General features: G+C 35.6%; 1 protein-coding gene across 3 annotated transcripts in view; it reads left to right on the forward strand.

Moving 5' to 3' along the window:
- LOC309660534 (uncharacterized protein) overlaps positions 1-17,120 on the forward strand; it is a 248,223-nt gene that overhangs the window by 195,071 nt on the left and 36,032 nt on the right. For 2 of the 3 annotated variants that reach the window (XM_082461345.1, XM_082461346.1), the window contains exon 4: positions 3,454-3,562. In XM_082461345.1, the coding sequence (XP_082317471.1) occupies positions 3,454-3,562 (109 nt within the window). Of the gene's footprint in view, positions 1-3,453; positions 3,563-8,045; positions 13,000-17,120 lie in introns of those variants that run through there. The other variant, XM_082461347.1, reaches the window with a different exon arrangement.

Here is a 17,120-nt window from a genome sequence, read left to right on the forward strand (position 1 = left end):
ACAAAGAGAAACCTCTGCCTTATAAATGAAGATTCGGAAATTTTCTTCTAGTTGGGTTGTATGAAAAATGGAAGTTGTTTGAAAGAGGTGACTTGGAACATTCAAAATGAGATACCAAAAATTTAATCTGAGAATTTAATTAAAATATGATGTTATGTAATATAACAGGATATAAGCATTTCCAAGATATTTTTCTCTTCAAATATAGTTAGCATAAGATATCTTAATATTTCAAGACCAAATGTTTTATTTTGTGGCTCTTGTATTTTAAATCTAAGAAAACACTTGTTCATTTAATCGTCACATATCTTTTAACAGTGATTTACTCTTTTTTTCAAAAAAAAGTTTTCTATTTTTATGTAGTCAAAATTATCCACTTTTTCCTTGTGATTTTTGCTTTTGATTTTATGTTTACAGAGACTAGTCCCATGAGAACACATAAATATTTGTCAATATTTTGTGACAGTACTTGTAAGGTTGAATATTATTTTTAATACCTGTGCATTTATTTCAGCAATAATTACTGTTCATGTATTTTATATTAGAGTCATAGATTCTTTTATTTTTCCAAATAACGAGCCAAGCTATACCAGGACATTTATTGAATAATTCATTCTTTCTCCACTCTTTTAGAATGCTATTTTTGTGATGAGCTAAATTCATCATAGTTCTTCTCCTGGACAAGATTTTGGGCTTTCTACACTGTGATAGACTGATCTATGTGATACTGTGCAAATATCACAACAAATTATAAGAACATGATAGTATATTTTCAACTATATAATTGACTTTTCTCTCATTACTCTTTTTTTTAATCTCATTTCTTCTTGGAAGTAAAGTTCATAATTGAGTAAGGTTCCTACAAAATGCCTTTTGCTTCCTTTAGGATATATTTATCGTGGATTACTGTAAAGAAGTGTGTTATGCCTCTCCCATTAAAATCATCTCTTTTGTTCCACGGCAGAATTTTGAACATTTTTGTATAGTTCAGTCTACTTCTTTTTGAAGTTCATTCCTTGGTATTTTATTTTGTATTTATTTATAGCTATCATTTCATTTATTTAGTTGCTAATATATGATCTTTCCCATTTTATTTTTAACTGATTAGTCCTCATATATTAGAAATATGTTGACTTTGTATATTTGTTTTAACCAGTATGCTTAATTCACTTAAACATTTTAGAATGTTTCAGTGATTCTCTTTGATTTTTTTTAACTTAATTAAATCTATTTTTTATACAGCAGGTTCTTATTAGTTATCTATTTTATACATATTAGTGTATATATCAATTTCAATCTCCCAATTCATCACACCACCACCCCTTCCTCGCTTTCCCCCCTTGGTGTCCATACGTTTGTTCTCTACATCTGTGTCTCTATTTCTGCCTTGCAAAGTGGTTCATCTCTACCGTTTTTCTAGATTCCACATTAAGCATTAATATACGATATTTGTTTTTCTCTTTCTGACTTACTTCACTCTGTATGACAGTCTCTAGGTCCATCCACGTCTCTACAAATGATTCAGTTTCATTCCTTCTTATGGCTGAGTAATATTCCATTGTATATATGTGCCACATCTTCTTTACCCATTCATCTGTCGGTGGACACTTAGGTTGCTTCCATGTCCTGGCTATTGTAAATAGTGCTGCAATGAACACTGTGGTACATGTCTCTTTTTGAATTATGGTTTTCTCAGGGTATATGCCCAGTAGTGGGATTGCTGCGTCGTATGGTAGTTCTGTTTTTAGTTTTTTAAGGAACCTCCATACTGTTCTCCATAGTGGCTGTATCAATTTACATTCCCACCAAGGGTGCAAGAGGGTCTCTTTGATTTTCTTGCTAGACAAGCATATCATCTGCTAGTGATAATACTTTGCAATTTTTTTCTGAAACTTATGACTAAGTTTCTTTTTTGATCTTATTGATTTACTCCAAATTTCTAGAATAATGTTAAATCAGAACGGTGACAGTAGGTATAAATGTCTTTTTTCTATACGTTCTTTGAAGATGATATAGACAGATGATAGATGATAGATAATGATAGATAGATAGGCACACAGATAGATAGGTTCTCGGTATTTTAGCCACAAAATTCTTTGCCACAAGCGGTTTCATCACACAACTAATTGGCTTTAAGGCTATTTTGCTGTAAAAGACAAAATAACTGGTTGATTGACAATTTTGGTACCATCACACTAGAAAATGATAACATATCAGTTTTTGCAAATCCTTCAGTGAGCACAGTCACCCCTCCCACCCATCAAAACCAAAAGTTTACAAAGCTATGGCAAATACATAAGAGATGGCTAGTAATTCAGAACTCTCTCTGAGAGCATTATTTATCAATTCTTCAGCTAATTTAGATACAACAGCTTGTCCTTTAATGCCATCTTTACCAAATTTATCATGCAATATTACAAGTTGGAGAGAAAAGAAGAATCGAGCTCTTCTTATCCTCCCAAAAGAAGTTGTCATGTGATTCCTGGTAAGTATAAGTTTCTTTAAAATTCTGAAGATGTTTTGCTATTTGATAGTGGAGAACATGACGTAGACAGAATTTTGGTATTTGGCACAGAATCTGGCTTAGATGATTTGGTAAAATGTAAGGACTGAGCATGTGATGAAACACTTAAATATAGTCCAGATGTGTACTACCAGTTATATATAGTTACATATAAGACATATCAGCATCCCTCATCTGTTTATTTAACTTCTGGGGAAATGTAAAGAGACTTAGAGCAGATTTTTTTCGTATCATAAAGAATTTATGTCTGACATTAGATCCTGAATCCTTAATGATCAACTTTGAGAAAGGAAGTATCATGGCTTTCTCTAAGATACACCCAGATACAACTATAACCATGAATCTATACACATTTTAAATGTATTTGAATTTTTTTTGTATTTACATTTTCCACAATAAATTTTTTTTAATTTTATTAATTTTTCATATTCTACTATGACCTTTATAATGTCCCTCTTCCATTTTATTTTATTTTAATTATTTTATCTTTTATGGCAAAATTGTCTTATGATCTATTAGTTGTACAGCGAAACTGCTTGCAGCAAAGATGTTTTCCTTGAAAATACCAGAGGAAGGTACATAGCTAGATAGATACATAGATGATAGATAGATAGATAGATATTGTAATTCTATGGTATAATTTAAATATTCTGTGATCCCCTTCGACAAAAAGGAAGAACACGTTTTTTTAGTCACCTATGACTCTAGAAAACAGCACTATGTTTCTTACATAGGAAATGTTCAAAAAATATTTGTTGAATGAATAAATGAATAAGAAGTAAAGCGAAGAAAATTTTGTAGCAAATACATAGTGAGTGCTCTTTATAACAAGTACCTCTTTCAATACCAAGCTACATTTGCTTCTTATTCCTTAAGTATTTTTCTAAGAGTATTCTGTTTTCTTTGTTCTTTGTCAATTTCTTTCTCAGGGTTCTGAGTTCTGCTCTTGAAGACCATTCTCATAGCTGGAAGCCTGAAACTCTTCCAGGCATCCCTCACGCTGAATGCCTACCCGGTCAGTGGATCACAGTTCTCAAGGTAACATCGATGACAAACACATTTGACAGTATCTGCCTAGAACAAAGTGATTTCCTTTCTCTGAGAACTGCCCCCCGCTGTCATATCTGTATTCTGTGACTCTGGTTAACCTGCCTCCTTCCATCAGACCAGAAGTGGACACCAGACCAAAGTCAAACATTAGATACTCCGTCCAGGAAGTTGAAAGTGAGACTGAGAGCAGGGATCCCAAATGAAGAAGTTATAAACCTAAAGGCTTCCTAGAGACTGTATTCTACTTGACTTGCCTCATACAGGAAGAAGCCAAAAAACTAGTTTGAGAAAGAATGAAGCAAAAAAGAGAGATAGGCTGTGACAGGAAATACAGAGAAAAGTTTATCATGACATCTAGTCAGTTTTATTTTTTAGTATCTTATCCTTTCACATCCTGATAGCTTCATCTTTGCTTTCAATTTCTGTAAACTATCCTTTTTAAAATTTTTATATAAAATCCTTGATTTTTAAAATTAGGTAGCTTTTGCTGGCTTCTGTGATTTCCAATTAAAGTATCTTAACTAGGACATGATCAATGTGTATCTCCTCCATCTTGAGAAAATGAATTGTCTCTCCTAAGACACTTAAGATATTTATATTTATTGATTCAGCAATTGAAATTGAGCACAACATCTGGAGCCAGCCTGCTTGTGTTTAAATCCTTTCTATAACGCTTCCAAGTCCTCAGTCTTTGGGCAAGCTACTTAACTTTTCCATGTCTAATTTCTGTCATCTGTGAAATAGTGATGATAATAGCACCTACTTCATAGAGTTAAGAAGTCAAGAAGGTATATTTGTAAGGCACTTACAACAGTGCTTCACACATAGTTGGATAAAACATAAATGATTGGTAAATACTGAGGGAAGTAAGTCAGACACAGAAAGAAATATCAGATATTGCTTATATGTGGAATCTAAAAAAAAAGTGTTTAAATGAACCTAGTTACAAAACAGAAGTAGAGTCACAGATGTAGAAAAAAAACTTATGGTTACCAGGGGATAACAGTGGGGAGGAATAAATTGGGAGATTAGGATTGACATATACACACTACTATATATAAAATAGATAACTAATAAGAACATACTGTATAGCACAGGGAATTCTACTAAATACTCTGTGATGGCCTATATGGGAAAAGAGTCTAAAAAAAAGAGTGAATGTATATATACGTATTACTGATTCACTTTGCTGTACACCTGAACCTAACACAACATTGTAAATCAACTATACCCCAATAAAATTTTTTAAAAAAAGAAACATAGTTTCATTTATTTATTTATTGAGATTAAGTACTAGAAATTTATTGGTGGGGAAAACAAATGTGCAGATTTTTTTCCCCTTTTTTTTATTGTGGTAAAAGTCACATAATATAAAACTTATTATTTTAACTATATTTAACTGTACAGTTCAGTGGTACTAAGTACATTCACATTGTTGTGCAACTCTCACCATCATCCATCTCTTGAATTTTTCACCTTCCTAAATGGAAACTCTGTCCCCATTAAACACTAACTCCCCATTCCCCCTCCCCCTCCCCATCCCCCCACCCCCTGGCCCCTGGCATCTACCAATGTACTTTCTGACTCTATGAATTTGACTATTCTAGGTACCTCCTATAAGAGGAATCAGTATTTGTCTGCACCTACTGTATATTGGAATACATTTTTAAGGTTAACTTCATATATGTCCTACAGACAGATTGTACCTTCTTTTTTTACCCCCTGTACGATGCAGTACATTCTCATTACATATCTATTTTATACATAGTAGTGTATATATGTCAATCCCAATCTCCCAATTTATCCCACCCTGCTTTTCCCCCCTTGGTGTCCATATGTTTGTTCTCTACATCTGGGTCTCTATTTCCGCTTTGCAAGTAGGTTCATCTGTACTATTTTCCTAGATTCCACATATACATGTTAATATACGATATTTGTTTTTCTCTTTCTGACTTACTTCACTCTGTATGACAGTCTCTAGGTCCATCCACGTCTCTACAAATGACCCAATTTCATTCCTTTTTATAGCCGAGGAATATTCCATTGTATATATGTACCACATCTTCTTTATCCATTTCTCTGTTTATGGACATTTAGGTTGCTTTCATGTCCTGGCTATTGTAAATAGTGCTGCAATGAACATTGGGGGTGTGCGTATCTTTTTTAAAAATTTTTATTGGAGTATAGTTGCTTTACAATGTTGCGTTAGTTTCTACTGTACAGCAAAGTGAATCAGTTACATGTATATGTATATCCCCTCTTTTATGGATTTCCTTCCCATTTAGGTCACCACAGAACATTGAGTAGGGTTCCCTGTGCTATACAGTAGGTTCTCATTAGTTATCTATTTTATACATAGTATCAATAGCATATATATGTCAATCCCAATCTCCCAATTCATCCCACCTCCATTCCCCCTTGGTATCCATATGTTTGTTCTCTAGGTCTGTGTCTCTATTTCTGCTTTGTAAATAAGATTGTCTATACCAATTTTTTCAGATTCCACATATATGCATTAATATACGATATTTGTTTTTCTCTTTCTGACTTACTTCACTCTGTATGACAGTCTCTAAGTCCATCCACATCTCTACAAAGGACCCAAGTTCATTCTTTTTTATGGCTGAGTAATATTCCATTGTATATATGGACCACATCTTCTTTATCCACTCCTCTGTTGAGGGACGTTTAGGTTGATTCCATGTCCTGGCTATTGTAAATAGTGCTGAAATGAACATTGGGGTGCATGTGTGCTTTTGAATTATGGTTTTCTCAGGGTATATGCCAGTAGTGGGATTACTGGGTGGTATGGTAGTTCTATTTTTAGTTTTTTAAGGAACCTTCATACTGTTCTCCATAGTGGCTGTATCAGTTTACATTACCACCCACAGTGTAGGAGGGTTCACTTTTCTCCACACCCTCTCCAGCATTTATTGTTTGTAGATTTTTTGATGATGGCCATTCTGACCATGAGAAATGTAGTTTTAGAAACTAACTCGCTGAATTGTTACCTGTGATTGCACTTACTGTATGCATTATTATCCTGTTAGAATAAGATTTCTCTCAACATGTGTGATCATCTCAACTCTAATTCTATCTACTGTCTCTTTTAAAAATCATTATATTCTCTAGGAAAGATAAGCTAAAAAATAGACCCAAATAAGACCGAGAAGCAATAGCTGAATGGCAAGAGAAATATGATTCTCTGCCATCAAGGTTTCTGTTGACGAAGTTCCAGAGGAGGAAGCAGCCTAAAGGTTGAATAGATTTGAGAAATTCTATTCTGAAAGCAATGTAAAGAGAGAGGAGTATCCTAGAAAATGTATCATTGGTTTAATTTCTTTTAGGTTTTCTTACTCTGCCCTTCCCTCACCATCCCTTCCTCTTTTTATCTTTTGTTTTCAATCAACCATTTGCATTTATGTGTGCATGCATGTGTGTGTTAATTGCACAGAACAGTAGCCCATAACTTGCTGCTATTATGAGTATTCTCTATTTCTTTTTTTAAATTTTTATTTTATATTGTAGTATAGTTGATTCACAATGTTGTGTTAGTTTCAAGTACACAGCAAAGTGATTCAGTTAAACATATACCTATATCTATTCTTTTTCAAATTATTTTCCCATTTAGGCTATTACATAATATTGAGTACAGTTCCCTGTGCTATACAGTAGGTCCTTGTTGGTTATCTGTTTTATATATAGTAGTGTGTATATGTTAATCCCAGACTCCTAATTGATCCTCTGTTCTTTATTTCTAAATATGTGCTCCACTTGTTTCTTTAGGTTTCCTCTTTTTACTTATTGTTTTTCCTCACATTAAATATTTCTTCATATCCTAATATAAACCAGGGTCCTGTCAAGAAATAGGTGGCAGGCACACTCAAAAGTGGTGATTGAAGAGAGTGTAATAAAGGGACTATTTACAGAGGTTTGGGTGGAGTTAAGGAGGAAAAATGAATGGCAGAGCAGCCAGGAACCGATATCAGCTGGAAGTTAATCACTCCCGGGAGTGAAGGGCAAAGACACAGAGTTAACACTGGCATCCAGTGAGCAAAGGACTATGGTAATCGAATGCAGGTTATGCCTCTCAGGATGTGCCAGAGTGGGATGATTACCTCAAACCCTCTCTCCTCTTGCTCCCTAATATCTGCTGGTGCCCCCACTGGCCAGCCTCAAGAGGAGGTTGGTGCCAATGGCTCACCAAATCTCCCCTCTCCTCCCTGCTCCCACACCCCCAGCATAGGGAAGGTAAAAATAGAATGAAGAGTGGATGTGAAGGAGAAAATGGAAAATAACAAACAGGTCTTTAAATTTTTTTTAAGTGTTTTAGCATTATTTTTAGTAACTTCTCTAATTTCACTCTTTACATATATTTGCAGGTCTTAGATTTAATTTCTCAATCTTTTGCATTAAACCATTTATGTCATTGCTTCTAGCTTCTGAATCTTTAATTTAATATAATTTTTAGAGAGAGTGATGTCAGCAAGGTAGCAGAAGAGCTGGTTCGTGACTTCAGCCCCCTTCACATAAAGACCAACTAGCAACTATACACAGACAAGATGCCTTTGTGAAAATCCCACAACCTGGTGTGAGGCTGAAGCACCCCCTTCTGACCAGAAAAACCAAGGAAAAACACAATAGAGGCATAAGAGGAATAGTTGCACTTTGATTACATCACCTCTTCCCCCGGGAGCACAGTGCAGCATTGAGAGAGTCCCCTGGGCCTATGGATTCTCCAGTGGGAAAAAGAGAGCCCAGGGTGGGCATGCAGCTTCTCCAGTGCTTCAGGATACTTCCCAAGAGGACTACTTAGGTCTTGCCTCATGGGGATTACTGGGGGAATAAGTTCTGAGTCTAGACTAGACCACCAGGGATCAGCTAGAGATGGAGAAGGGGGTAGGGCTCACAGCCACCAGCACGTGGATCTTGGCAGACTACATTTGTGCTGGTGAAGGTACCCAAGCAGAGATCCCAATCAGCAGCTCTGCCTATTTGCAGAGCCCAGCTGTGTCCTGTCTGGCCAGGGAGCTTGGCCAGTAGTTCTGCCTGGTTTGGGTTCCCAGCAAACAGATTTTATGGTTTTCCCAGGCAGAGAGCCAAGCCAGCAGCCCTGCCCACATGATGAGCATAGTCTCCAACCCCACCTGACATGGGAACCCAGTGAGTGACCCTGGAATAGCCTCAGAGCCCAGCCCATGACCCTGCTCACTCAGGGAGTCAAGCAAACTGCTTTACCCAACTACTGGGCATAGCCTCTAGCTCCACCCACAAGGAAGCTCAGCCAGTAACTTCTAGGCAGCCAAGGAACCCATACAACAGCCATGCTCAGGTTGGGAGGGAAACCAAGCCAACAGCCCCTCCCAGCTGGTGAGCATAGGCTTCAGCCCTGCATGACCAGGGAGCCAAGCAGCAGCCCAACGTAACGAGGAAGCAAAGCTAGAAGCCCCAGTTGAGGGAGACTGTTATGGGTTAACTTGTGTGCCATTCCAAATTTACATGTTGAAGTTCTAACCCCCAGTACCTCAGAATGTGCACTTATTTGGAAATAAAATCATTGCAGACATAATTAATTAAGATGAGGTCATACTGATGTAGAGTGGAGAATTAATCCAACATGACAGATGTTCTTATAAAAAAGGAAATCTTGGACACAGACATGCACAAAGGAGGAATACCATGTGAAGATAAAGGGAGAGTTCATGGTGATGCAGATGACAAATAATGCCGAAGTTTACCAGCAAACCAGAAGCTAGGAGAACAGCATGGAATAGAGCGTCTCTCAGAGCCCTCAGAAGGAGTCATCCCTGCCATTACTTGATCTTATATGTCTAGCATCCACTCTTACTATAATTTTGCTTTCGACAGAATGTTATATAAATGGAATCATACAGTGGTAATCTTTAAGTAAAGTTCTTTTCACTGAGTATAAGGTTTTGAGATGCATCTATGTTATTTTGTGTATCAATAGTTAATTCTTTTTTAGTGAAATTATTCCATTGATGGACTCCACCTTATTTATGCACCAATTGATTGTAATATGAGGTCCTCCAATTTTTGGCAATATGAATAAAACTAATGTAAGGGAGGAAAAATAATATTTGTTCTGTTCTTCTGAGTTCTTGGCTGAGACCCCTAATAAAGTACAGATTAACAAGAGAAAAACAAACAGAGGTTCATTAACTTGTATACCTCATATAGAGAAGGGAGATATCAGGGGTAAATGAGTAACTCAAAGGGATAGCTTGGAACTCTGGCTTTTATAACATCTTCAACTAAGAAAAATAAATTTGTGGGAAAATGCTGGACTAAAGCTAAGCAGTTTTAGGCTTCCAAAGGTGGAGATAAAGGCTAATTAATAAAGTTTGCCATGTAAATTTCTCTGATGCTGCCTCCAGACTCATAGGCCATAAACTTGTCTAGGGGAAATAACATTTGTTCTTCCTGGTAGAGGCAGGAAGAGTAAAGCCTTTGTAAATTTATGTCCTCCTTTTAAGCAAATAGGAGGAGGTAGCGAACTTTTCTCGTATCTGCTTCTTCTCAATTGCCTTCAGCTTAAAATAAGCCTTATGCCAAAGTGGTATATTTGAGGGTTGCATATTTTGCTACCCTTCACTACTGTAAACATTTATAAACAGGTTTTCAGGGGTATACGTCTTCATTTCACTTGGGTAAATACCCAGGAGCATATTATGAGCATATTATGTCTGTTTAACAAACAAAAAAGCTGCCAGGGTGGTTCCACTATTTTACATTTCTTCTAGGAATTTAAGAGAGTTCAGTTGTTCCAGATTCTCTTTGGCATGTGGTATAGTTAATTTGCTTTTTTTTTTTAATTTTTAAAAATTTTAGCCATTCTAGTGGATGTGAAATAGTATCTCCAATTTATCCTTTTTTTATTCAATGTGTCCAATAGGAAAGGTTATAATTTTCAAAGACTTGGCTGTTAAAATGGGTAGATGTCTAAAACAGTTTGCGAATATAGAATAATTGGCAGATTTGTAGGGATTAACCTAAATGGAAAAGTTCTTACCAAAGTGATTTGTGTATAATTTTACATAAAATAACTCAAGTCTCAAAACAACATGTGAAGTAAGTATTATGGTTAAACCTATTTTACAGATGAGGAAAGTGTAGCAAGGAGAAGTTTTGCCAGCTCTTATTGCCTAGTCAGTAAGTCTAACCTGGGAACCTTAGAGCCACCGAGGAAAGTGCACTGATAAGCCTGAGTCATACAGCTACACTGTGGTTAATCATCTTTGCTTAAAACTGTTATAAAACTAAAGGGGACTTCCCTGGCAGTCCAGTGGTTAAGATTCCACACTTCCACTGAAGGGGGTGTGGGTTCGACCCCTTGTCAGGGAACTAAGATTATGCATGCTGCATGGCGTGGCCAAAAAATTTTTAAAAAAAACAAAAAAAACTAGATATTTTAGAACTGAGAGGAATTGATTATTTCCAATTCAGTTCATCTTTCACAAAGCCTTCATCCATCCCATACACATTTATGGTAGGAATATTATAAGAAACAACTCTTATTGAAATTACTATACTATACTTACTTGTAGAGTTTTCATTGAGATTTTTACCAACCTCATTACAAAGTGTCCTCTCCATGAAGATCCTCAGAAAGTTTTCTTTGATTTCAACATCATGAATAACTAGTGTCCTCCTGACCATCTCTATGTATGTATGTATGTGTGTGTATCTGTTAGTGTAACATTGAATCATAAATGATGTGATTTATTATATTCCTTTTTTTATATCAGTTGCTACCAAGTTTAAAGCCAAATTTGTGGTGACCTGTAACAAGAGTCTAACAAGAGTTCACAGAATACATTTGGTAACCTTAATCTATCCCTGGCTTTATCTAACTTATTTTTAACCTTATTTTTCTTTTCCCCAGTTCTCTCAACTAGTTTTATGTTAAATTTTATTTTAGTGTATTGTTTGTATTTCTATGAGCCATGCAAAATGTTTTTTAGAATTAGAAAAATCATAAATAAAATGGCTGAATAATGAATAAAGACATACAGCAAATAATTGTGTTTGTGTCTATTTGTGTTGCCCATTACATGTAAAGCACTATTCTGTGTGCTTGGAATACATCACAATTAAAATGAAAATAGCTCTCTGTCCTACTGGAGCTTGGAAGGAAGATGGGGGAGGGCAGATACGATAGTGAAGAGAATTAAGAAATAAATGAACAATAAGGCTTCTGGAACATGAAATAATAGGCATATGGTGCCTCCATTATCTATATTAATGGATGAAACTACAACAAGCTCAAAAAGAAAAATAAGGAAGTGCAGCCAACCTTATTACTGGTTCCTAACTCAACCAAATACAATTGTTTCTTATATAGCCTTCTTGTGTTCCTTTTTTTTCTCTCTCAAATATATTGAGAGTAGTTTCTTGTCTAGCGTGTCACTCCACTTAAACCTCTTTAATGCTTCCACATCATTTTATCGTGGTGCTTAAAACTCTCAAAGACAAAGCCTCTGTACACTTACCAACAATTCTCAACCTCACAATTCCCCATAATATCATACCTGTAGTAACTTAGAACATAAAATATTCTAATGTGTATGACAATCATATAGAATTTTAAGCTTTGGTTTTATTGTCATAATTGTCTTCCAAAAGATAAGAAAAATATGCTTATTTAGCTTTAAGATGTTAGACAAGTTTTGCTTCTCAGGATCTTTAAACAAGACACTTGATTTCAAACACTTATGCACAAGGGAAGCAATCAAGCCTATTATCCTAAAATGTATTATCCTACCTGTCTTTTGTGTTTAAGTCAAACTGGAGAGCGTGGCTGGTGGCAATGAAGCATTTCTGAGGAGAGAGAGGTGTATCTGGATAGATCATAGTTAAGGAGTGGGAGAGTAAAAGAGTTCATTTGCACTTTGAGTATTAAAATGAATATAACCCAGCAGTAATAGATTTGCTGGAACTAGAAATACTGGTCGCAGTTGTGGTAAAGAACAGAATAGACACCCAAGCCAACCTGGCACAGCCTTTCCAGGATGGCTGCGTCCTAAATGAGAATTGCAAAGTGTGTAACAGACAGGGTTAGGTTCCGAGAGCTTCCAGTAATTCTACCAAGGTTGCCTTGAATAAACTGGCACTTTAGACGGGATTCTCCTTCAGTGCTGTGCTCTAGCAAAGGCTCACAGCTTCCTCAAAATGTATCAGCAGACCTCACACGGTCAAAGTATTCAATCACAGCAGCATGCTCACAAGTTGAAGGACCAGCTTTCAACATCAAGACAACGAGGCAGTAAGGGATAACCACATCACCATCATCATCACCAGACACCTGGGCTCCCCTGCTTGGAAAAAGAGGACCAAACAGATGGTCCTCTCATGTGAACTATGTAAGCTTGAACAACACACCCATCCCTTCCACACACACACACACACACGAAAAAAATTTTTTTTTTTGTCCACACTGTGCGGCTTGTGAGATCTTAGTTCTCTGACCAGGGATTCAACCTGGCCCTGGCAGTGAAAGCGCCAAGTCCTAACCACTGGACCACCAGGGAATTCACACACAAGAAAAAAATTTAATGTTCTTGGATGTTCCATGAGAACTGGGTTAATCCAAGAAGATAACACTGGACTCCCAGGCAATCTGACAGGTGGTGGCCCAAGATGATTTTCCTTTGGTATATATAAATAAGAGTTGTAAGTCCATATCTTCTGAGTGTTGTGGAGCAGTTCAAACCCGTTATATATGATCAAACAAGTGGATGGGATCCCTAAGAAGTACTATTACCCTTCATTATATTTAGCTATTTCTATATCTAACCTATTTCAGGCAGTTGAGAATTCATCCATTTTTAAGTTCTAACAAAGAAAGATTCCAGGGTACATATTATTGCTTTAATATACTTTTGGATTTTTTTCTTTGACCAAAATCAACTTTTATTTAGCTTCACTACCTAAGGAGTGGGAAATGTTGCATGGTTTTATCTTTCTCATAAGTTGATGTGACTAAAGCTATTCTAAGAAATTATTAGGAAAACTAATCTGTCAGTGTTGTCTTAAAAATTACATTTTTGAGATGAATAAAAGTTCATAAAGGCAGAATTTTTGACAGCTCATTTTTCACTTTTATTCTTTAAACCATTGACATTTAATAAGTTCATAAATGTGTCCAAAGTTTACCAAGTTTTATATCCACAATGTCTATAAGAAATTCAAATGCATGATACAGAGTTTGACAACTTTATTTTTCATTTGTTCCCATAGGAAAGCTAGAATTTGGGCATTTGAACAGGAAAGAATCTATAAACTCACCACCCTCTGTTTCTTCCGAGTGCCAGTGACCTTTCAGGAAATTAGGAGATGGATTATCCCCTTTCTTCACTCTATATCAAAACTTTGTCTCAAGAATGAGTTGTAGATTAATTGAGAGGTGTGAATGGCTGAAAATTATATTACACTTTTGAAAATTGTTTTCCTTTTGGTAGGTAAAATAAGTTTAATCTAAAAATAAATATTTCTTAAAGAACTTTAGAAAAGAAATTCAATCAGAGCAATGGTTTACTACTCAATTTTATAAACTGATAGACTACCCTAGTTTTAAATTATATTTGAAATCTCTTTTTACACTTAAGAACACAAGCCAATTAATCACTTAAAAATTATACTGTTGACAGAAAAGCTGATTTGACATTTAAGCATTTTACAATAAGCATTTTTTTCCTGATAACATTTATTGACCTAGACTATCATTTTCTGGGCTTTATCAATAAACAATAAGACATGAGTCAATGCAACATTTTCTAAAATAGATTCATTGAAACTTAGTGTTGCCTTCTTTCACCCTATTTCTAAGATGTTCTGAGAAAAATGGTTTCCTTGCTCAAATAGATTTTGAAATGCTGCATACCTTTGTAGGTATACTGTGGGGAAATATTTTACATAATAACTATGATTTTTCTTATCTAATGCAGAATTCTCAAACTTATTTGGTCTTGAAAATCAATCTGTAAAATATATCTGTTAATGGGCTTCTAAACCTTTGATCTAAAGAACATATTTGGGAAATTTCTGAGAACTATGCATCTCCCAATGTGATTAATTTATAACTGAAAAACAGCAAACAAGAAGAATCTAACTTGTGATGTTATATGCTTTTGCCATTCAAATTGGCATAGAGCTTAAGAATGAGACTGCAATGAGAAATTGAAAAGCAATCACTGCATTTTATCTAACACTAGTCCTAGTCTTCCAACTTGGCCTAAGTTAACTTCCTTTTCTAATCACAATTCATTTGGCAGGGAAATGGCATCATACTTAATTTCACTTGCAACTTGATAATTATAACCATTGCCCTCAAAATAAGATGCAAGCAATTAAATAGTCTTGCAATAAGCCACCTGGTGGCTTAATTAGCTGTGTATGCAATTTTGGAGGTGAGATTAATAGCAAAAGTAAAAGTTACAATTTGTAAAATGAAATCTACAGCTGAAAACTTGGCTCCACAGTCTTTTAATTTGCATTGGCTGATTCAAGTTCCAAACACCTGGATCCAAGATCCTTCTAGTGAGGAATATACTGATGTTGTTAAACATGGATATATTGTACTCCCACAGGAAAAAAGTGGAGCCTAAACAAAATATGTGACTAAGCAATAACAACTTTCGAACAATGTGTTGAGCACTCAGTATTAGTGGTAAGGGTCTCATCTAAGAAATGTTTCTCCAAATGCCTTTAATACGACTATGTGAGCAAAAATAACTTTGCTTAATATATCTATTATTTTCCCTGGTTAATTTCCAAAAAAAAATATGTCATATGGCATGATAGAATTAGACATACAATGAAAAACATAGTGGGTATAATACCAGTGAAATGTGACTTTCTTCTTTGTATTTACTCCATCTGAATTTTGCATATGTTTGGGGAAATTTTCAGTGAGTGTTTGGAGGGAAGTATTTTATCAAGAACACAAAAAGAAAGATTATATTTTATTACATTTTGGACTAGCAAACAGAATATTTTAATTTAAAAATGGTTTCAAAACCAAGTTTTTCTGAGAAAGAATAGATCTTCTAAATTCATTTAGTTTCCATTTCACTTATCAAAAACCAAGCCCTAAAGACTCATATCTGAGAATTTATTTCATAAAGAGTATATTCCCTTGGCCCATGATGGACATGAGGCCACCTGCCCTAAGGTAGAAAGTTAACATGACCTAAAGAAAGTAGAAAATCCATCATACCCCTTTCACCTGGGGAATCTGAAGAAGAAGACAAACATAGTTTGGAGAAGCAGGATTCAGATACCCGAATCCAATAACACCCTCCTTGGACCTACCTTTGATATGTGAGAGGCTGAGAGGAAAAAAAAATATATATGTTTAAGGTAAGTTAAAGGAAATGATGATGATAGAATGCATTTGGTCCCAGCTGGAGGAATAGAGTCAAATGGTTGCCACATTTGGGACTGTGGGAGTATATAGCTAAACAAGGTTGTCTCACACTAAAATGAGGTAGCCTTAGCCAAGTAACAGGATCAAACCAGAAGCCCCTAGTTTTTTTACTCCCAGAACTTCTTTAGTTCTTATGTTGAGGAGGTACCCAGAATTTTTCACACTTCTCAGGAAGGTGATGACACCAAAGGGAAGGATTGCATGGGAATACATAATGGCAAGACATGAGGTGAGTCATTTAAGGCAAGAATTGGGTAAAGGACAAAGACAGAGAATCAGAAGGGTCTACTGAGCTAGCAGGACTCAAGCATTATCAAGGACCAAAGACCTGAAATAAATTTGGGGCATTATGGATAATTGTTATGGGCTGAATTGCGTTCTCCCAAAATGTATATGACCCAGGCCTTCAGACTACAACTGTATTTGGAGATATAGGGTCTTTAAAAAGATAATTAAGTAAAAATGAGGTCATTAGGGTGGCTTTAACCCAATATGACTGGTATCTTTATAAATGAGGAGATTAGGACAAAAACATGTACAGATGGAAGACCAGAGAGAAGGTGGTCATCCACAAGCCAAGGAGAGAGGCCTCAGAAGAAAGCAATTGCACCTTATCTGGGAGAGCTAGCCTCCAGAATTGAAGAAAATTAATTTCTGTTGTTTAAACTACCCAGTCTGTGGTACTTTGTTATGGTCTTAGCAAACTAAAACAGATTTTGGTATCAGGGAGTGCTGTGCTGCTGTAACAAATACATGAAAATGTGGAAGTGGCTTTGGAACTGAGTAATAGTAGAGGCTAAAAGAGTTTTGAGGTGCACATTAGAAAAAGCCTAGATTATCTTAAAGAGATTTTTGGTAGAAATATGGACATGAAAGGCAATTTTGATAAAGTTTCAAATGGAAATGAAGAACATGTTATTGAAAACTGCTGAAAAGATAATCCTTATTAAAAAGTGGTAAAGAACTTAATAGAATTTTGTTCAGATATTGTGTGGAAAGTAGAATTTGTAAGTTATGAACTTGGATATTGAGTAGAAAAGATTTCTAAGCAAAGTATTAAAGGTGAAGCCTGGTTTCTCCCTGCTACTGAGAATAAAA

Source organism: Balaenoptera physalus (assembly GCF_965194825.1).
Source record: "Balaenoptera physalus genome assembly, chromosome: 4".
NCBI classification, from domain to species: Eukaryota; Metazoa; Chordata; class Mammalia; order Artiodactyla; family Balaenopteridae; genus Balaenoptera; species Balaenoptera physalus.